The sequence below is a fragment of the Ovis canadensis genome, chromosome 2, assembly GCF_042477335.2.
Source record: "Ovis canadensis isolate MfBH-ARS-UI-01 breed Bighorn chromosome 2, ARS-UI_OviCan_v2, whole genome shotgun sequence".
NCBI lineage: Eukaryota > Metazoa > Chordata > Mammalia > Artiodactyla > Bovidae > Ovis > Ovis canadensis.
In genome coordinates, this window is record NC_091246.1 from 49,537,139 (window position 1) to 49,559,300 (window position 22,162).

The 22,162-nt window shown below is 45.5% G+C and overlaps 1 protein-coding gene across 6 annotated transcripts in view; it reads left to right on the forward strand.

Annotated features, from left to right (window-relative positions):
- ANKS6 (ankyrin repeat and sterile alpha motif domain containing 6) overlaps positions 1-21,884 on the forward strand; it is a 51,316-nt gene extending 29,432 nt beyond the window's left edge. The window contains exons 12-16 of one of the 6 annotated variants that reach the window (XM_069576083.1): positions 4,337-4,523; positions 9,516-9,583; positions 11,910-12,026; positions 19,167-19,263; positions 20,932-21,413. In XM_069576083.1, the coding sequence (XP_069432184.1) occupies positions 4,337-4,523; positions 9,516-9,583; positions 11,910-12,026; positions 19,167-19,263; positions 20,932-20,993 (531 nt within the window). In that variant the 3' untranslated portion in view covers positions 20,994-21,413. Of the gene's footprint in view, positions 1-4,336; positions 4,524-9,515; positions 9,584-11,909; positions 12,027-19,166; positions 19,264-20,931; positions 21,414-21,614 lie in introns of those variants that run through there. The other 5 variants (XM_069576081.1, XM_069576082.1, XM_069576084.1 and 2 more) reach the window with 5 other exon arrangements.
- Positions 21,885-22,162: the final 278 nt, after the last annotated feature.

Here is a 22,162-nt window from a genome sequence, read left to right on the forward strand (position 1 = left end):
AAAATCCCAGCTAGCTCTTTTTGTAGAGATCTAGAGAGTGATTCTGAAATTTATTTTAAGATGCAAAGAAGTATAAGCAAAAGAATTTGAAAAAGAATCATACTATCAATACCTAGTTTTAAGACTTACTGTAAAACAGTATGGTATTAGGGAAGGACATAGGTCACTGGAACAGAAGAGAGAGGCTAAAAATAGACCTAACAAGAATAGTCAACTAAATTTTTTTTCACAATGGTGCAAAGGCAGTTCAACAAAGAACAGGTAGTCTTTTCAACGAATAGTGCTGGAACGATTGAATATGCAAGAAAATGAACCTCCACATATATCTCACAGTGAATTCAGAGATTAACTCAAAATAGATCATAGACTGAAATATAAAATGAAACACTATAAAATTCCTCGGGGAAAATCTGTGTAATTTTGAATTTGGCATGGAGTTTCAGATGTAGTACCAAAAGCATGATCCATAAAAGAAAAAATGTTAAATTGGACTTCATAAAAATTCAGATCTTTTGCCCTGCAAGAGACAGCATTAAGAGAATGAAAAGACAAGCCACCCACTAGGCAAAATATTTGTAAATCATGTATCTGATAATGGTTTTGTATCCAGAATAAAGAACTCTCAAAACTCAACAGTAAGTAAACAACCAACAAATTTAAAAATGGACAAAATATCTGAACAGTTTGTTCATCAGAGAAGACATAATAGATGGCATGTAAACATATGATAAAATGTTCAACATCATTATTTAGGAAATATTACTTAAAGCCACAGTGAAATAGCACTCTACACCTGTTATTAGACTGCCTAAAATTAAAAAAAAAATTAAGTTACAAGAGCTGTGAGAATGTGAAACTATTGGAATTCTCATTCATTGCTGATGGGGATGCAGAAATGATACAGCCACCTTGAAAATGTTTGAGTTTCTTATAAAACTAAACATACATTGAGCATGTGACCTGCCTCTCTCCTAGATACTTACCCAAACAGATTTTTTTTAAATTATATTTATACAAAAGTCAGTTTGTGAATGTTTACAGCAGTTTTTCATAAATACTTTAAACTAGAAACGTCTTATAACAGGTAAATACGTAACCTAACTGTGGTAATACCCATGCAATGGAATATGTGCATGCGTGCTAAGTTGCTTCAGTCATGTCCAACTCTGTGCAACACTATAGACTGTAGCCTACCAGGCGCCTTTGTCCATGGGATTCTCCAGGCAAGAATACTAGAGTGGGCTGCCATACCTGCCTCCATGGAATCGTCCCCACCCAGGAAGTGAACCCATGTCTCCTCCGTCTCCTGCATTGGCGGGCAAGTTCTGTACCACTAGCATCACCTGGGCAGCCCGTACAGTGGAATACTACTCAGCAATGGAAAAGAACACACTATTGACACATGCAGTAACTTAAATGGATCTTAGAAGTGTTATGCTGAGCCAGACAGAAAAGTGTACATATTATTTGATTCCATGTGTATGACAGTTTCTTCAAAATGCAGAATTATAGGAATGGAAAACAGATCAGTTATTTCCATGGATTGGAGTGGGGGAAGAGTTAATTAGAAAGGTATAGCACAAGGGAATTTGGGGGATGATGGAACTGTTCCATATGGTACTCTGTTGGTGGATACACAACTCTACTTATTTATCAATACCTGAAGAATTGTACGCAGAAGTTATTTTTACTGCATGTGGATTGTAAATCAACCAGGAACTAAGGATGTATGCAGACTGTGACAACAGATCTAGCTGTGTTACAAGTGAATGACATACCTACACTGTAGGAGGTGGGCGAAAACATGTCAGTGGAGATTGTAAGAGTAAAGACAAAAAGAACTGTACATAAGCATTGTATAGTTGAGTTTTTTTTTTTCCTTGTAGGTGCTATAGGCTAGCAATTCTGAAGCTGCTTTACATGTGTGTGTATATATATGTATGTATATATACACTTTACACATATACTAAGGTTGAACAAATAATGAGCTCAGTTTTTTAACTGTCAGAGATTGAGTCATAGGGGAAATGGTGGAACTAACCCTGTGGATATTGGATTGGCGTCAGAGCTATCAGTATGAATCAGTATGAATGCATGCTTGTAAGTGTACATGTATACACAGATTGATAGAGGACCAAGTGTGGCTATATGTATATGCATAGGTTAGTAGACTTCATAGATTTCCTTGCTCTGTTCGCTGAGAGGACCTAGAAGGAGTGACATCCCAGTAGCCATGAACAATCTACCATCCAGATTTTAGTATCTAAATACCACCCTCCAGTAAAAGGGACCAGGGCATGACAATAGTATTGGATTATAGCCCAGAGAATAAATATCCACAAGCCCATACTGATCTGAATAAATAAATGGGGGAGAAGGAACAACTCTTCTGGACAGAATTCTAAGTAATAAATGTGGAAAGAATAAAGGAAATAAATCACCATTAGAACATCACGGTAGTAATTGCTCCAGAGAAGATGCACCAGAGAATGTTAAGGTTAACAGACAAACAGGAAAAAAAAAAAAGTTTAGCTCAAAATGTCTCCCCAGATATTTACTGATTATAAAGGGAAAAATAGTAACTTCATAATGGAGAGATCTGACAGACCCCACCTTAACTAAATCATCATCAGTGATAAGGTATTGGTGCTTTGTACCTGCTGGTGTGATGTGCTGAGAATGGCCCATCACCTCTGTGGTTGTCAACCTCAAAATCCATAAGTAAATCTAATCATGAGGAAACAGGACAAACCCACCACGAATATCTGACAAATACCTGACCAGGACTTTTCGAAAGTAATGAGGTCATAAAAGACGAGGCAAGACCAAGGAGTTATCACAGGTTGGAGGAGTATAAGAAGACAAAATGGGTCAATGGAGCATGAATCCTGGACCAAAGAAAGAATCAGTGAAACAACTACAGATATTTGAGTACCATCAGCAGTTTAGCTGATGGTTATCATCCCAGAGTTAATTTCTTAGTTCCCATAATTGTAAGTCTAGAAGTACTCACAAACATAGAAAACAAACTTAAGGTTATGAAAGGGTGTGGGGAGGGACAAGTTAGTATGGGATTAACAGATATGAACTATTGCATATAAAATAGATAAATAACAAGAATTTACTGTATAAGCAGTAAATCCCTGTATATAAGCACAGGGAATGATACTCAATATCTTGTAATAACCTATAATGGAATATAAGCTGCAAGAAAAACCCCACCTGAATCACTAATGCTGTACACCCAAAACTGGCACAACATTGTGAATCAACTGTACTTCTATAAAATAAACAAAAGTATTTCAAAATAAAAGGCCATTTTTGTGTGCAACACGTAAAAAGGAAAAATAGTAAGTCTTCTGTGGGGGTGGTTGAAAGTGACTGGTTTAGAGGAAGGAACAGCCAGAGCAGAATGGGCCTACGGGTGTTAATAAGCCACACTTTCACTTAGAGCTGGTCAGTGAGCAGTCATCAGGCTTCCCAGGTGGCGCTAGTGGTAAAGACCCACCTGCCAATGCAGGAGATGCCAGAGAGATGCGGGTTCAAGGACTTGCCCTGGTGGCTCAGATGGTAGAGAATCTGCCTATAATGTGGGAGACCTGGGTTTGACCCCTGGGTTGGGTAGATGCCTTGGAGAAGGGAATGGCACCCCACTTGAGTATTCTTGCCTGGAGAATCCCATGGACAGAGGAGCCTGGTGGGCTACAGTCCATCGGGTTGCACAGAGTCAGACATGACTGAATCAACTTAGCATGGCACGGCAGTGAGAGGCCAGGGGACTCAGCCAAGGACATGACGCTGGCCGCTATCTGGACAGGACTGCTGCTGCTGCTGCTAAGTCGCGTCAGTTGTGTCCGACTCTGTGCGACCCCAAGACAGCAGCCCACTAGGGTCCTCCGTCCCTGGGATTCTCCAGGCAAGAACACTGGAGTGGGTTGCCATTTCCTTCTCCAATGCATGAAAGTGAAAAGTGAAAGTGAAGTCGCTCAGTCGTGCCCGACTCTTCAGGACCCCATGGACTGCAGCCCACCAGGCTCCTCCATCCATGGAGTGGGGTGCCATTGCCATCTCTGGACAGGACTAGGACTGGGCTTTTCTGGCTCCTCTTGTGCCACTTTTTCCATCCCCTTCCCTGTCTCTTCTCAGGGGAGGATTTTCCAGAGACTGTTTTGATATTATGGTTTCTGCTTTGCATGTTTTCTATGAAGTAGATTTCATAGTCCTGGTTAGACATCTTGTTGAGTCATATATCACCCGTGTTCCCTATTGTGGGTGTCTGTTTGAATCATGTCTGCCCTCCAGGTGATGGCTTATGTATTTGTCTTACTCTTTTCAGCAGAAACTGGAGACAAGCAAAAGGCCTCCATCTGGAACCTCCACTACCTCCAAAAGCACCTCCCCCACCCTCACACCTTCTCCTTCTCCCAAGGGGCAGGCGGCCGAGTCCTCCGTGTCCTCTTCCTCATCCCACCGGCAGTCCAAGAGCAGCGGGGGCTCCAGCAGTGGCACCATCACTGATGAGGGTGAGTCCCCCTGAAAGGTCCTGAGACCCCACCCTTCCCTCTTGCCAGGGTAACCTCGCAGGTGCCCTTTATTGCTATAGCTGTCCTGGGTCAGGTGTTTTTTAGTTTTTTCAGTCAAAAATATCTTTCCCTTCCCTGATTATACCTTGCATGTTTGTTTTCACTGAGCTTATGTACCTAAAAGGTATACAGTAGTTTCTGAATGTAGTTGGTTTTGTTTAAATACACAGATATACACCTGTAAAACTGCTTTTCCACCGCCCATTATGTACCTTTCCCTGAACCTTGTACAAATCAGAATTCTATCAGTTGCAAGGGGTGAAATCTCCATTCAAACTGATTTAAGCAAACAAAACTAAAACAGTGATCATCTGTGGGCTCATAATGGAAATATGTAGGGTGTGCTTCAAGCATGTCTAAATCCATGTGCCTTGGAATGTTTCACCCCCATCTTTCAGGTAGGCTCTCTTCAAGCGGTGGCAGGGATACCCCCTGCAGCTTCATACTTCTTCCTACTAACCGAGACACCCCAGTAGAAAGTGTGCTACTTTCTTAGCAGCTCCGGCAAAACCCCACGGGTAAAGATCATTGTCCTGTCTTGGCTGTATTGATAATGACTCGGGTTGTTTGCCCATCCTTGACTATCTCTGTGTCCCCAAGGGCAGAGTGTGTCTGCCTTTGGAGCCAGGGTCGGTTAGGGTCAGATTGTGTGCATTGGGAGTGGGAGGGAAATAGCTCCTTAAAGGAAAATGGAAGTGGATAGAGGGCAGGTAAAAGCAGGAACCTGCGTGAGTGGGGGTGATGAGGAAAGGGAGATGGATCAGGCAGCAGGGAGGGAGTTGGAGGCACTGTAGTGAGATCCCAGGTGTGAAGACGTAAATGATAAAGGAGAGAAGAAGCTCATCCTTTTAAAAACTGCCCTCTGGTGGCTCCTGGGAGCAGAGCTTTGATGAGAGAGCAGCAGCAGGGGCCAGGCAGGTGCAATCAGTATGAGTCTGACAGGCGAGGAGATTCTGTGTGTGTGGTTTGCAGGCGTCTCACTGCAGCTGCTGGGAGGGCGTGCAGAGCAGATTCTGCCCAGCAAGTGATAAGTTGAAATCAACTGCACAGGCTACGGTCTGTACTGCGTTGATACATGTACACTACCACTGGCATCCTCTTTATTTGGGACTGCTTTCATTGTTTTGTACTATCTAGTGCGATCATTTATGAAAGCTTCAGAGGCTGGCTAGCAACCCCATTCCTCCCTGTGTTTTCTTTATATATATACATATAATGATTTTTTTTTTTTCGCCACACCACGTGGCTTGTGGGATCTTAATTCCCCAACCAAGGATTGAATCCGGGTCCTCTGCAGTGAAAGCGTGGAGTCCTAACCACTAGACCACCAGAGAATTTCTGTGTGGCATCTTAAGTTCCCCGCCCATGAACTCTCCTGCCTCGGAAGGCCTCAGGAATCTAAACTAGTGGTTCAGTTTGGGATTTGTGCCCCACATATTCCTCCCAAAGAGTTAAGACAGTGGATATCTGATTACTGGTCTGTGCCCACTCTTCTCCCCTCTCATTCATTATTGGAAAAAAGCTTTGCAAAGCCTCGTTGGGATAAAAAACAGAGGACTTGAGAGCGCATATTTTTTTTTAAGGTTACCTTCTCTGGCTTAGAAAGCCTACTTTTGCTTCCTGGGGTTCCTGGGTCCCGAGGCAGCAAGACCCTTGTCCTGCGGGCATTAGATTATCACAGACCAGAGCCTGGAGTCCATCACTAAAGAGCCATCCTTGATGATATTTTTGTGGAAAACCTGTAGCCTCGGTGAAGGGTCACATGCGAGCCTTTGCCCTGCTCGTGCTGTGTCCCTCTGTTCACTCCTCCTGAAGGAAATGGTGAGGGGGCGACAATGTCATGTAAGCTTCACACACACTCCGTGAAGGTGCCTGGGGCAGCCCTGGGAGCTGTAACCTGTGCTGGTGTCCTGGTCATTCATCAGGCTGGGGATTCAGATATATTCTGCATGACAACATCAAATGATTATAGCGCAAGGTGGGATTAAACCTGTGTTACCAGCAAGGCAGGCAGCATCATTGTGGGCTTCACTGAAGAGCGGCACTTGGGCGGGGCTGCAGGGACTGAGCAGATAGTGTGCAGCTGGGCCAGAGCTGATTGTTAAATTTATAGGAAACATATGCTGCTGCTGTTGCTGCTAAGTCGCTTCAGTTGTGTCCGGCTCTGTGCAACCCCATAGACGGCAGCCCACCAGGCTCCTCTGTCCCTGGGATTCTCCAGGCAAGAATACTGGAGTGGATTGCCACTTCCTTCTCTAATGCATGCATGCATACTAAGTCGCTTCAGTTGTGTCCGGCTCTGTGCAACCCCATAGACGGCAGCCCACCAGGCTCCTCTGTCCCTGGGATTCTCCAGGCAAGAATACTGGAGTGGATTGCCATTTCCTTCTCTAATGCATGCATGCATACTAAGTCGCTTCAGTCGTGTCTGACTCTGTGTGACCCTATGGACAGCAGCCCACCAGGCTCCTCTGTCCACGGGACTCTCTAGGCAAGAATACTGGAGTGGGTTGCCATTTTCTTCTCCAAGGAAACATATAAGCTGGCAACTAAACACAGCTGTTAAAAGTCAAGTTACAACAACAACAAAAATATGTGTTAAAAAAGACAAGTCAAATTACATGAACTTATAATTAAGCTGATTATGCTACATGTTAAGGTATGTGGCATTTAAATCAAAATATATTATTTTCTAATCTTTTACTGCATTCTAATATCTGTGCTCTTGAAGTTCTTTATGTCTCTTTTTCCTTCGTGGTGGGAATACTGTGTACTGATGTGTTACTTCTCTGCGTCTTTCCTAGTTCCGTTTCTAGGAACATGACATTGGCAGGTTGAAATCAGCCATGGTGATGTATTTACACCATGGAAATCAGCAAATACCCACCAGGACTTGAGTTAATGTTTTATTGATCATCTGGATATCATCTAGACAATGTTAATTATGCAGGCTAAACCTCAAAGTATCATGTCTATAGCTGTTCCAGCACTGAAAATTGAGAAAATAGTCTAAATAGTCTTCCAGGATTTGAAAACTTTTATCTGATTGAGCACAGTTGCTCACATGAAGTTCCAACATTCGTCTTCGTTGTTTCATTTCATCTCACGTTTTCACCTAAACAGAAGCATCAGCAAGCCTTCATGTAGGAACTCTACTCATTCGCTCTGGCTACAAGAATGATGCAAAAATCAGTGAAGACATTCAGTGAAATGCCTGATAACCAATGAAGGCATTGGCTGTATGGAGTTTATAATATAGAGTATCATGTAATTTATTATCATATATAAATTGTGCACATACATCCTTACATGAGTAAAATCTGCTGTAAGGTTACGTGTCTACATATATGTGTACATTCCCCCTCCCAGAAAGCCAGCACGCAAATGTGAAGAGAGACTCACGGAGGGAACAGCATTATAGGTGTCCTGAATCTATAATGGATTATGTGTGGGCTGGGACTCATTTAATCTCATAACACCATTGCTCATTAGCAGCTCTTCCGTGAAGCTTTTCTGGTCCCCTGGGCTGGTCGGCTGTCCTCTCTGTCCCCTTAGTCATGCCCTTCACCATGTGCTCACCACCTGTGGGAGAGGTGGCAGAGTGGCGTGTGGCACAGGCCTGGTAGCTAAACCACTGGGTTTGAATCCCCACTGTGCTGTGGACTAGTGGTGTGATCTCACCTAAGATATGGTGCCAGCTTTCTGTGACTTCCTCATTGTAGTGGGAGCAGTAACAGGGTCTGCCGCGTGGGGTTGTTAAGAGCAAATGGGTATCCAGTACAGGGTGCCTGATGGTGAGCACGGGGCATCATCCGTCACCCCCTTCAGTATATCTTCCCAGTCACACTGAGTTCCTTTACCACAGGGACCTGTCTGTACTTGCATTCCCAGCAAGTAGTAGGCACAGTAGCCCTTGCTGGATGATGAATGAGTGGACCTCTGACCACCTAACCTCCAGTCCACTCTTCTGTAAGCTGCACCCACTGCCCCAGGACCTTTGCACTTGCGGTTCTCTCTGCCTGGATGCTGCTGGTGCTCTTTGCCTTGGTATCTGCACAGCTCACTCCTTCATTTACTGCTAAAATGTCACCTCCTAAGAGACCTTCCCTGACCACCCTCTATAAAACAACATTCTCACATCCCCTGTCAACCTGTCCCACCCTGCTCTGTTTTTCCTTACCGACCTGTCAGCTTGCTTGTGGTCTGTTTTGGTCCCTGTTGAGTCCCAGTGCCTAGTCTGGTAAACTCCTTTTGAACGTGTGAATGGATGTTTCTCTAAGCCCCCCAGATGCTGGTCTTGTCTCCTTCCCTGTCTCCCTCCCTGCTCTGATAACTTGATACCCTAGATCTTCTGCTTTCCCCTGGTCTGTGTCCATCTGGCTCTCCTGTTCCACTCAGACCCGCCTTTTCTTCAGGAAGCCCACAGTCTCCAAATGCTTAAACCAAACCTTGACTCTGAGGCCCACCTGCCTATTCTCTCCAGGTCTTTCTCTGTCTAGCTGAGGGGTGCTAGTCTTAGTGTTTATTCCGAGTGTAGCTAACAGCAGTTGAGAAATCATAATTTAAAATTGTTCTGGGATAGAGTGCAGGGTTTTAGGCCCAGAAGCTAGAACTCGAAGAACTTGGTGGTTGCAGCCATTGGAGAGTGAGCCTAGCCATGAAGCTCCCCACCTCTGTCTTCACAGCCCGATCTGGGGTTTGGGGAATGCTGGGAGCCTGCCCCGAGGGAGGGGTATGACCAACACGTGGCTCGAGACCCACCTGCAGCCACACCCCAGGAGTGCAGTGCAGATCTGCTTTCTGTGTCGGGGCTTCTTGTAGAATTTCATTTGAAATAAGATTACCACGACTTTATGAAAGTTTGAAGATCACTCTTGAGGCAATTTTACCAAATTCTAAAATATCTTATTTTACATTCTTTCCCTCTTGAAGATGAACTGACTGGAATCCTTAAGAAATTATCACTTGAGAAATATCAGCCCATTTTTGAGGAGCAAGAGGTAAGAATATTCTTTTTGAGTGTCCATTTAAATCTTAGCATAAAACAGTTGTCTAAATATGTAGGTTGTTATTCTTTAAGCCTGGATTGATCTTTTTCATTGAGATGGCTGAAGAAATAGAATTTGTGTTCAGCACGTTTGGCTCACTCATAACAGTGAAATCCTGGGGACCTTCTGGCTTGTTGTGTTATAATAAAATTTTGTAATTTTGAGCTCTACTCTCTGTAGTAAAGTTTGTGTCTGTTCTGTTCTCCTTTAGTTGAAGGGGATTACCTAGCCAGTTTTTAGGTTTAAAGTAGGTAAAAAGCAAATTCTAATGAATCTCTGTTACGTATCTGGACATAAAGAGTCTGTATTAGTCTAAGAGAGTTCCTATTTGCTCTCATTCAAAATCCTAAAAGCACTCACAATCACATTTTTAAAAATTACTGTTCTGCAGTTTGGCAGTTTCTCAAAATGTTGAAGAGAATTACCATATGACCCAGTAATGCCACTCCTAGGTAGGTATATACCCACAATAATTGAAAGCATACATTTGCACAGTGTTCACAGCAACACTGTTCATAATAGCCAAAAGGTAGAAATAGCCCAAATGCCCATCAATTGATGAATGAGTAAATAAAATGTGTTATCACTCTACCTTGGAATGTAGCTTGGCCATTAAAAAGAAAGAAGTACTGATACACTCTACAAAACAGATGAGCCTTGAAGACACTGTGCTAAGAGAAAGAAGTTAGTCACGAAAGGCCACATATGGCATGACTCCATTTATATGCAATGTCCAGAATAGGCAGATCTGTAGAGACGGAAAGCAGATTAGTGGTTGCCAGGGAATGTGGGGAGGAGAGAATGGGAGTGATTGCTAATGAGTACGGGTTTTCTTTTTTGGGGTGATGAAAATGCTCTAAAATTAAGTGTGGTGACGATCACACAACTCTGTACTAAAAAATCATTGAGTTTTACACTTTAAATGGGTGAATTGTATGGTAAATGAATTACATCTCAATAAGATGTTAAAATTTTTACTGTCAGCGAAATAAAACTCGTCAGTGGGCCCATTAGCTACCAGGGTACAGTCACTGGCTTAGAACATTCTAGTGCCCAGTTTAGTACATGACAACGGTCACAGTTAATGTAGCATGAGAATCCCTCCTTGTCTCCAGCAAGCTTGAGACCCAGTTAAGGAGTATGTGTTTCGGTTCAAGAAGAAGTCAGGGGTGCCACGACTTTCTTCCTTTTTTTTTTGCTTTTCTGCCCTATCCAATCTGTCCTTCCTACCTTCTCGATGCCTTAAACTTCAGTGGCAGTTTTTCTCATCAAAAAAATCTTTACTGTTTGCAGATGGCTGCATGCTTATATTTCATGTGTTCCATGCTTTCTGAGGAGCTGGCCATGGGGACCCACACGCAGGCTGGGGGTGGGGTCTCTGCCTCAGGTCTGGGATGGTGGGGGGAGGGGAGTGTCCAGTAGGGTCAGGGGGCAGGTGTTTTCCATCAAAACCACGTCACCTGTTCCTTCAGCCTGTCAGTGTCTTGTGATCTGTAAAGCCCAGAGAGATGCAGGGAGCTTATCGTTATCACAGGGGCCCTCTCTGCATCTCAGAGAGAGCATGGTGTTGGGTGCGGGAGCAGACCCTTCCCCACTGACTCAAACTTGGTTCAAGATTTTTTTTTTTTAATCCAGGAAAGTAAAATGAAAATTGAAAGAAAGGGGAGAAACTTCTCCTGGAGCTGAGGCCCCGGCAGGGATGCCAGAAATGTTAGAATTTCTCCGGTAAAAACCAGGGGTCGAACAGCTTTGAGATGCCCATTTTCTGAGCCCGTCTCTGCCTCGGTTCTCCAGTCTTTCTTGCCTTTATTGCTTCTGCTTGTTTCTCTTCTCACTCTGTCTTTCCACAAGACATCTCTTTTGTCCTTGAGGGGTAAACACGGTGAGTACCGCCATATACTCATATTTTCTGTACAGTATCCTATACTGTTCAAAGTGCAGCAACATTGCCATGAACTTTCTATCAGCAGGACTTGGCTTTCTACCACTCTGGTCACCCAGATTACTGTCTCAGAGACTTCCCTTACTTATTTTGTTTTCAGAGTCTTTCCAGAATGCACTTCTAAAAATTCCAGGGTAAGAGCTGAGGAGAGTTTTGTTTTTAATGATATTTTCACATAAACATTCAGCATAAAGCCGGGAATTGAAAGTAGTAAATCATCATTAATTCACTACTAATAAGCACTAATAGCTCATAATCATGATAGTCCGGTTGTGGTCGGGAAAAAAGAGGTGTGGCACCAAGCAGATGGTAGCAAATCCCCCTCTCTCTCCCCAGGTGGATATGGAAGCATTCCTCACACTCACCGACGGCGACTTGAAGGAGCTGGGTATTAAGACAGATGGATCCAGGCAGCAGATTTTGGCAGCAATTTCTGAACTGAATGCAGGCAAGGTATTGTTCCCAGTCTTTTTTTTTTTTCTGTTTCAAACAGCTGAGAGCTTCACTAGGATCCTTGGCGCTGGTGTTCCAAGGACCTTCATGGTCTGATTTTGTCTCCCCCACATGCCTGGTGGAGGCTGGCCCGCTCACACACTTCTCAAGGCCAGTGGGTCACTATCCTCCAGTATGTCTGTTCCTTTTCCAGGCCTCTCTTCTCATAAGATGGTTTCTCTTTAGATCCTGCTTAAATATTCCCTCCAATCATCTCAACCCACAGGGCTGAGTTTTGCCCTATGGAGCACAGTGGAAGTTGATGAAGACAGGCCCCCAAGTCAGGCTGACCCAGCTCCTCCACTTTCAGTGACGCTGGGCAAGTCGCACCCCTCTCTGAGCCTAGCTTTCTGCTCTGGAGGGTGGGGGTGATGGGCTGACTGCCAGGACTGAGATGCTCAGCAGAGCACCTGGCACACAGAGATCTGCCAGTCGCTGTTGCCATTGTTGGCATCCTACACTTTTGTCGTCAGCTTTAAAGCTAAAGATTAGCAATGCCCCCACCCAAAGGCACATACGCAAAAAGCAAGCAAAACACAGAAGCGAGGTACTGGTCACTCTGCAGCTGTACAGTTGCTCTTGGGCTGTTCACATTCCTTTGCCTTCTGCCTTTTCTTCTACTGTGGGCTGGATATTTTTTGTCTCTTATTCCATAGCAGCCTACTGAAAAACCCGAACAAAGTTTTTGGCCAAACCAATATACTTGCTTACATGATGCTTCTTCACACTTTGCCTTACTGCTCCTCACTCACTGGGCAATAATGGGATGTTACCATTATAAATAGTACCGGAGTGGACTTCTCTGCCTTTATGCTTTTTCTTCTGTTGTCTTGTTCCTCAGGCTGTGTTCCACAACATGAGGTTATGTCAGAGATTGTGACTTTTATGGTTCTGCCTATATGTTGCCGGGTAGGCACAAAAATATTGATCAGACCTGTAGTGACAATAGCAAGGGAATATCCATGTAGCATTTTGTCATTCACAGATCACTTCACATACATTTCCGTAGTTAATTTGGGCGGCCAGTACCCTTACACTTCCCTTGTTCAGCCCAGGAGCAGAGCTGGGGATGGGGAGGGCGGATCTGTATGGAGGCAGCTCCTCCTCCAGCCAGCCCTGCCACCCTTCCCCAACCTTGCCCTGGCCCACTCAGGTTGGGGGCTGGTTTTATTGCCGTTGTTGTCATCGCTGTTTTGCTTGTCTGTGGGCTGTGGGGTGGGTTTCCCTGCTAGCTCAGTGGTAAAGAATCTGCCTGCCAATGCAGGAGATGCAGATTCAATCCTTGGGTCAGGAAGATTCCCCTGGAGAAAGAAATGGCAACCCACGCCAGTATTCTTGCCTGGGAAATCCCACAGACAGAGCAGCCTGGCTGGCTACAGTCCATGGCGTCACAAAAGAGTCAGACACGACTTAGAGACTAACCAACAATATCAAGGCTGTGAAGTGGGCCTTCCAAATGTTGTGGTTGGCATTGCTACCCATGTCTGTGAGCCTGAGCGTTTTCCTGCAGGTCTTTGCTGTGTGTTCTTTCTGCTCTGTAAGGTCTCTTCCTTGATTCTGGTCACCTGTCCAGGACACTCACTGCCTCACTTTACAGAGAGGGAAGCAGAGGCTCCGAGAGGGACTGTGAGTCCTGACTCCCAGACCAGCACCATTTCTGCTCTTCCTTTAGACGTGAAGGGCAGGAGGTGGGCAGGTCTTGGCTGCTGGGAAGGGTTCATCCCAGGAACAGAAACCTTAGGGTGGCTTACTGTGGGTGGATCACCCGAAGCCAGCACTAAAGTCTTTGGACCATTGATTTATTCATGAAAAAACTGTCCTTTGACTCTCTGCCATGTGTAAGTGCTGAGCATGGAGAATCACTCTGAGCACATCACGTCTAGTCATTAATGTCACCCTGACAGAAGGCCTCTGAAGTTGGTTCCAGTTTACAGATGTGGGAACTGAGGCACAGAGAGGTCAGAGAACTTGCCCATAATCACCCAGTCAGTAAGTGGCAGAGCCAGGATTAGAACCCGGTGTCTGTCCTGACCTGTGTGCTGTCCTGTCTTGGTGTAATCCATAAGCACAGGAGAGGCGAATTGTGCTGTGAGAGCTCCCGGTGAGAGAGTGGGGCCTGGTAAGGCAAGGGCCTGGAAGACATCCCCGGAGAAGGGCAGGAGAGCTGCACAGGAGAGGCAAACTGTGCTGTGAGAGCTCCCAGTGAGAGGGTGGGGCCTGGTAAGGCAAGGGCCTGGCAGACATCCCTGGAGAAGGGCAGGAGGGCCGCCATCTGAAGGAAGATAAGAACCACCTGGCCCAGGGGTAGAAGAAGGGTACAGGCGGAGGGAAGCATATGTGCACAGGGCCTGCACTGACGTGTGTGGTATATTTAAAGAACTAAAGGGGACCTCCCTGGTGGTCCCTACGACTCCAGGCTTTCACTACAGGAGGCACGGGTTCAGTCCCTAGTCAGGGAACTAAGATCCCACATGCTGTGCAGTGTGGCCAAAGTTTAAAAAAATTAATTAACGAAAAGAACTAAAGAAGTAGCTGAATCATGGAGCGCAAGGAACCTGGTGTGAGAGGAGGCCAGAGGGGACAGATTGGGGCTCCCAGCGTGGTCAGGGGTAACCCAGTCAAGTACACAGAGGCTTGTGTGAGAGGACAAGGTGGGTGATAGTGAGGAGGCTCTAGCTCAGGAGTTAGGACCCTTCCTTCTTCAGGCCTGCAAGGGCCAGACGTGTGAGCCAAGGAGAGGATGGAGGTGAGGAAAGCCAAGCCTAGACCAGTCGAAAAGGAAGGACAAAAGAGGTTCTATATGGAGGGCCAGTAAGGACCTTAGAGGGCGTGGAAAGACCGGAGCTGGGTGTCATTGGAGCAGGGTCTGAGTCTTGGTAGGTGATAACTGCCAGCATTTCTGGAACCTCCCCTCTGCCGTCTGTGGCCATGGCCTCTTTGGTCCAGAATCACAAAAAGAATACACACAGGGTTGGTCTGCAAATCTTAGGCAACTTAATAGTCATCTTCAGAGTGGATGATACGACGTCTTGAGCCCCACTCCAAAGGAGGATATTTTTCTTAAAGTCTGTAGAGACTAGGACATTTTTTATAGTTTTCTCTCAAATCCATTGGCCTCCCCCTTCTCCTTGTTTACTAAACAGGGCCCCATCAAGAGAAGCAGAGTAACAGCTGTTGGTGATTGTCATAGTTCAGGCTGCAAAGCAAAGTACCTTAGATAGGGTGGCTTATAAATTGAAGTTTAATTCTCACAGTATGGAGACTGGGAGTCCAAGATCAGGGTGCCAGAGTGGTTGAGTTTGGTGAGGCTCCTCTTCCAAGTTGCACGTGGCCACCTTCTCAATTCCTCATGTGGCCCAAAATAGAAGCAAAATCTCTCTTTATCTCTTCTCATAGGGACACAGATGGCATCACGGGAGCCCCACCCTTATGACCTCACCTAATCCTAATCACCTTCCATCACTTGAGGGGTTAGGGTTTCAACACAGGATACAAACATTTAACCCATAACAGTGATCTTCCTTGGGGCCCTCAGCTGACCACCTCCCAGCTGAAAGATCCCAGATGCTTCCAACATGCCAAGACGTCCATGTCCTCCCCACAGGCAGTGTCCAACCTGCAAAGTCAAGCGATTCCCCATGGAGATTGGTGCAAAGGGAAGAGGCTGATCTGAACCGATCGCTGTAATAGCCCTGTTATTGGAGGGTCAGCTGTGCCAGACAGAATCCTGTGGAAATGAGGACCATGTGTATCAACTGTATCTGAGAGCAAAGATGTGATTGGGAGAAGCTGAATGTCACAAAAGCAAGTGTATCTTCCCTACTCTAGGTCACCATTGCAAGTCTGTGCTGCTTCTTAGAAAGAGCAAAGTATTTCTCAGACTGAGTGTGGCTTCTAAGAGCTCTTTGTATGCCCGGGGCCGCTTCTCTTCTGGGCTGGACCTGCCTGACCCCGACTCCTGTCTCTTTGATTGCTCCAGGGCATGAGCTTCTCCTAACGTTCATCCTTTTACTTCTGAAACCCAACCTTGGCCAAGAAAGTACCCACTGTGGTTCAAATACTCTGTACGTATCTGAGAACTCAGGACACGTGGGAGAGGATAAGCCCAGCTCTCCTTGCCCCCTCGCCCCCATGTCTTTCTAGCTGCAATCCACAACACACTGGGGGCTTGTGGAATAAATTTTTTAGTAGTTCATGAGCAGCATTTTAACAAGGGAAATAGAATAGAGTAGAAAATATCAACATTCTCTGCAGGTAAGAACACTAAAGCTTGTTTCAGTTGCATCAATTTACATGGGTTGTGATGTAAAATGTGTTTCTTACATAATCAAAAATGTTTGAATATTTTAGCCAAAAAAAATTTTGTCTTAATGAATATTCACCCAAAACCTGGCTCAGCCATATGAATATTAGCAAAGCAGTGTGGCCCCTCAACCTGTAAGCCATTTGACTTCCTGATGAACCCACCTCAGTATTCGAGTTACGAATAAGCTGAGTCTGCTTATTAGTTTGTTAGTTTCAAATAAGTGGTATATTGGAGAAGGTTAACCAGAAATGATAGCCGGAGTTTCACCTTTAATTGGTCCTAAGCCGTTGCTTCTTTCCATTCCTGTTTTTTTGTGATTATCAAAGCTGTGTATGTTCGTTGTACTAAATTTATGCAGTACCAGAAAGGGGAAAAGAACTTACAAAGGAATCACAATCTAGCCACCCAGAGGCCAACACTGTTGGTATTTGGGAAGATCACTCTGCAGTGTTTTGTGCTGAGTATTTTTCTTAAAGTGGCTGAGATAAATTTAAATCTATAATTTTATATTCTACTTACTGCATTTAATGTTAAATATATGCAGTTACCCATGTCATTAAGAACTCTTTTTTAATATAATAAAATAAATTTGCTAGGATATACTAAAATTATTTTTCTTTAATCCCTACTTGTTGGCTATGTAGACTTCCAAACTTTTATAAATAGTGCTGCAGTGGGCAACTTCGTGTATGAGCTTTTCTAATTATCTCCTCAGAATAGATATCTAAAAAAAAAAAAAGTGAAATTATGGAGTCAAAAAGTCTAAATCGAGGTACATAGTACTTCATCCTGAAATACCTTCCAGAAAGAGCTACTAAACATCTGCACCAGCTGTGGATATAAGTTCCAGGGGCACCCTTGCCAGCACTGGGTACTATCCATTTGCTTTTTAATTTTTATTAATTTGATAGGCCAAGAAGTATGCCTTGTGTTAATTTGCATTTCTTTAACTACTAGATAGACTGAACGTGGTTTTTTTTTTCTACTTTTAATGGCCATTTGCTTTTTTCTTTTGAGAATTATCTGGATGGTCCTTTGAAGCCAGGGGTTTTTAAAGGGCAATTATCATTATCAGCTTCAATCAGCTGTGGATGCGGGGAGCGATTATGGTTTTCATCATCTACGGCTCACTCCTGAGGTTAGGAGCGCGCTGGAACCCTGTCTCACCCTGACCTCATTTCTCAAGCAATTAAGGCTAAGGTGGTCTAATAATAACATGGCTGTCATCCCCTCTATTTATTTTTTAGCCCTCTGCAGTTTGCACAGTGTCACACCCACTCATCTCAGGTTGAGCCACATCACAGCACCAGCATGCAATGCCTTCCCCCTATTACAGATGTAGAAACTCAGCAGCATGGGCTCACCCCTGGGACAGAGTGAGTGGTGGAGTAGGGATTCGGGGTCCTCTGACCCCACCTCTGATGTTCTGACTTTTGCCCCATAGCCTTTAGGTGTGTGTTGATGGAATCCTGAAGGCACTTTTCCAGGTGTCTGGGATGGATCGTGTGAAGGGGGACTCCTCTTGCCCTTCCGGGTGTCCAGGAGCCTCATCAGCAGTAGAGGTCCCTGCTTGGGGATCTGGAAGTGGCAGTCCATGAAATGAAAGAAGAGGGAGGTTAAGGTCTAGTCATGTTTGGCAGGTTTTTTACCCCCCCTACTCTTGGCAGGGAATAGTTTCCCAGAGATTATTCACTTTTAATTTGCTTTATTTTTTAAAAAATGTATTGAAGGATACTTGCTTTACAGTATCGTGCTGGTTTCTGCCATACGTCATCATGAATCAGCCACAGGCATGCATATGTCCCCTCCCTCTTGAACCTCCCTCCCATCTCCCACCCCATCCCACCCCTCTAGGTTCTCACAGAACACCGGGTTGAGCTCCCTGTGTTATACAGCACACTCCCAATGGCTGTCTATTTTACTTTAGATTTTGACCACATGTATTTGTTGGTTTAAAAATAAATTTTTTTAATTTACACTGGTGCCCTCTGAGGTCAGGACATGCCAACCTCCTGCTACCCACCCACAGCCCAGTGTCAGCAGCACCCTTTGAGTTACGATTATCATCTTCATTTTATAGAAATTAAGTTGCAGAGAGATGAAGTACCTAGCTCAAGGTAACCCAGCTTGTAAATGGGAGGGGTTGGGATTTGAACCCAGGCTGTCCAGTCTCTGTTATTAATCTCTGTGTATTACTGCTTCTCAGTTATGTGTTCAGTGAAGATGTTGTTTGGACTTAAAGAAATGTCCGCATCCCCCCTCTTTTCCCATCTTAAAATGTGTGTGTAAAGGGTGGCAACTAGGAGGGGAATCTGCAAGGATGGGGTGAGAAGTGAATCACTATGGAGACAGACCTGTCATCTTTTGGACAAGGGGGAGTCAAGGCAGTTCAGACTCTTGAGTCTGTATCAGAAAGTTCGGCTTCTGGAAAATTCCCTGGAAATATGATGTCTGGAAATATGCACAGAGCAGGGCAGGGTAGGAGATGTCCTTTCTGGGCCAAATGACCCAGGATAAGTCATGCCTGCTCTCTGGGTTCTGCTGCCCATCCTTCTCTGGGAGATTGGACCTCTGCATCTTGGGGGGCTCTCCAGCCCTGGCATGCTGTGTTTGTGGGTGCTAACTCAGAATGTTTTTATTAAACCCAGTGCTCTTTCAATTAGGTGATTTGTTTTCCCCAAGACACCCATGGGTTTTTCAAGTATGAGTTAAATGTTAACAGGGCTGTGTCAACTGAATTAATGGTTAAAAGATTTAACAAGACTTTCTGTGTCTGTTTTCAATTTCCTCCACAGGGACGCGAGAGACAGATTTTACAGGAAACCATTCACAATTTCCACTCTTCCTTCGAGAGTAGCGCCAGCAACACCAGGGCCCCTGGAAACAATCCCTGTACGTGACCCTCCTCCTTGTGGTCAGCAGCGTGAGCTTTCTGAATCTCAGTATCCTCTTCACATGGCCGATGCTCCCGCCATCATCAGACTTTCCCCATTCCCTGAAACACACTATGCCTTGACACACCACTGTGCCTTAGTCTCGAAACACCCATTTCCCCCTCCCTGCTGTAGTAGTTGATGATGCTTGTTGCTGTAACAAAAGTCCGACACGGTAGAGACTTCTTCTCCCATGAAGTCCAGTCTGGCTGCTTCTGCTTGGCAGAAGCACATGGTGATTCAGGGACCCTGCTCTTTTCATCTGTGGCTCTGCCGTTCCTGGGAGCTTCCGAGTCTTTGTTTCTGGCTGGCAGAGGGGAAGGGGATGGTGAAGAAGGCATATAACCAATTCTTAGCTGTCTTGCTCTTAACTGCTCACGTTCCATTGGTTCCTCCATCTTATGTCCCATCGGCCACTCATAGTCACGTGGCCCCACCTGGATGCAGAGGAGACTGGGAAGTGTAGTCACTGTTCAGGTAGTGGCCTCACAATACAGAACTCTGTACTTAGATGGGGGAACACATATTTGGGGGCAAGATTAGCCACTCTTCCATATCTTCCCTTAGACCTTCTAACATATCCCTAATGGTCCTTAATGTCGCCTATCAAATAAATGAAGCCTTTCTCAGCTCCCTTACACAGAACTCACTCCTCCAGCCACTGGGGGCCCTTACTGTTCTGTGTGATGACTCTGCTTTAGCACGTCTCTGCACCTGCTGCAGACAACACACAACAGCTGTTCAGGATGTGTATGTTGAATGCATTTTTCTTTCTTTCAAAGGCAGCCTTTTATATAGGAAAACAGGGGAGGCCCAAGGTGTCACCTTGAGGAATCTCTTTTCCTTCCTGACCTTCAGTCTCCTTGTCTGTGGTCAGGCAAGACAATGTTCTGATATTACACGCTGCTCACCCCATAACACTGTAGGGCTTTTCCACTTTGAGTGGGAGCAGAAGACTCTTATATTACATTGTAGAAGGACTTAGGTGCTCACATTTTCTAGGCGAATTTGGAATTTTTCCTCAAGCCACATTCCTCAGGAGGGAATCAGCTAGTGTAGTTTTCTACTGTGTCATATTCTGGGAAAGGGACTTTGACTTTTAGGTCCAACAGATGTCTGAAATGTTGTCAAGCATGTAATTCATTCGACCAACACTTGCTGCATTTCTGCCATGTGCTGGGGGTGCTGAGATGAGTCAGATCCAGTCCCCACCCTTGAGGACCCAGACAGTAAGAGAAGATGTGAATGGATGGTCCTGTCCTGAGGGGGAGCACGGACAAGTGGAAAGAGTGTGTGCCCTGGACTCAGGCTCAGGGTTCTGGTCCAGCCCTGTGGCTGGCCAGCTGTGTGGCCAGGGTCAGGTAACTTGGCTTCTCTGCTGGTGCTTAGAGCCAGCGTGCATCAAGTACCTGATCTGTAGGACATGCACAGTGGGTGGGAACCTTTGCAGAGCTGTCACCTTTACTGTGATCTCTGCTTGGCTGCATACTGGTCTCCTTAGGAGGTACAGCTTCTCATCTCTCCCTCTCCTGGCCATGAGCGCCCCTTCCCCCTCTGCTGGCTAGAGGCAGTCATGACCGTGCTTCCTGGAGTCTCATCGTGTTCTCCCTCCCGTCCGTTGATCCAGCAGGTGCTATTCCTCCTTCATCCTCTCATCCTCCCACCTGTAGAAGCCAACTTCCCACATGACTAGAGAAAGAAGTTTTGTTTTAGACATCACTGACAGATGCCTTTATAAGTGTTCCTCGCATCCCAACCTTCTCTAAGGAGACACAATCATTGAGCACCTATTTTGTGCAGCTGCTGGACTCCAGTGTCATCTCTCCTCATCACCAGCCTGGGGGCTGGCATGGTTTAACCTCATCCTGAATGCTGGGGACACAGACACAGAGGAGTGGAGCTGCAGGCCAGTTCCCCAGCCAGGAAGGAACGGAGCTGGCTGAGACCTGCGTCTGGTGGGCTTCTGGGCCCATGCTTTTGCCGACTCTCATAGACTCCTGGGGCTAGAGGCACCAGGGATTCTCATGGTTTTAATGTATTCATATCATCAGAGCCTATCAGTATGTGTAGGGTTGTTTGTCCCTAAAATACACGTGGACCCCTGAGTTAGGTGCTGTGAGCTTTGTGTCCGTTCTTCGCTGTTCTCCTGCCCTTTTCATCACTCCTGTGCACAGCTGTCACTTGGGTAAGTTTGATGGAATCTGTGTGACACGCAGGAGCTGTGCTGAGGGTCAGCTTTCCACAAATGCACACCTCCAAGGTCTCATCTAGTGACCCCAGACACATAGTCTGCTCCTTCTCATTTGGCAGATGGGAAACAGGCTCACAGCAGCTGCTTCCTTCATCTTTTTCACTGGACTGGTGGTTCTGAGTCTTTTCCTCCCGGGAAGTTTGTGGACTGGTTGGCGAGAGATCCTTGGCACCCTTTCTGGACCATGGTCACCCACTTCCTGGTGGCCCTATGACGTGACCCATCAGCATTTCTCAAAGTATGTTCCTTGAAACCCTATTTCCGTAGAATGTTAACAGGTTTGGTTTTTTTTTTTATAAAAAATAAAGGGAGAGGGAATGTATATGTGACAGTGGGGGTGAGGCTCTGTATTTAATAGGTTAGGCAGATACTGGGCCAGAACCCAGTCACATAATATTTGCTATATACACCTCAGAATCCTTAGAACGCCACACGTGGGAGACCCCCTCTTCAAGGGGGTCATACTATCATTGTTCGGTAGCTCAGTCATGGCCAACTCTTTGCCACCCAGGCTGCAGCACACCAGGCTTCCCTGTCCTTCACTGTCTCCTGGAGTTTGCTCAAACTCATGTCCATTGAGTCAATATGACTGGTAGCATTTCCCACA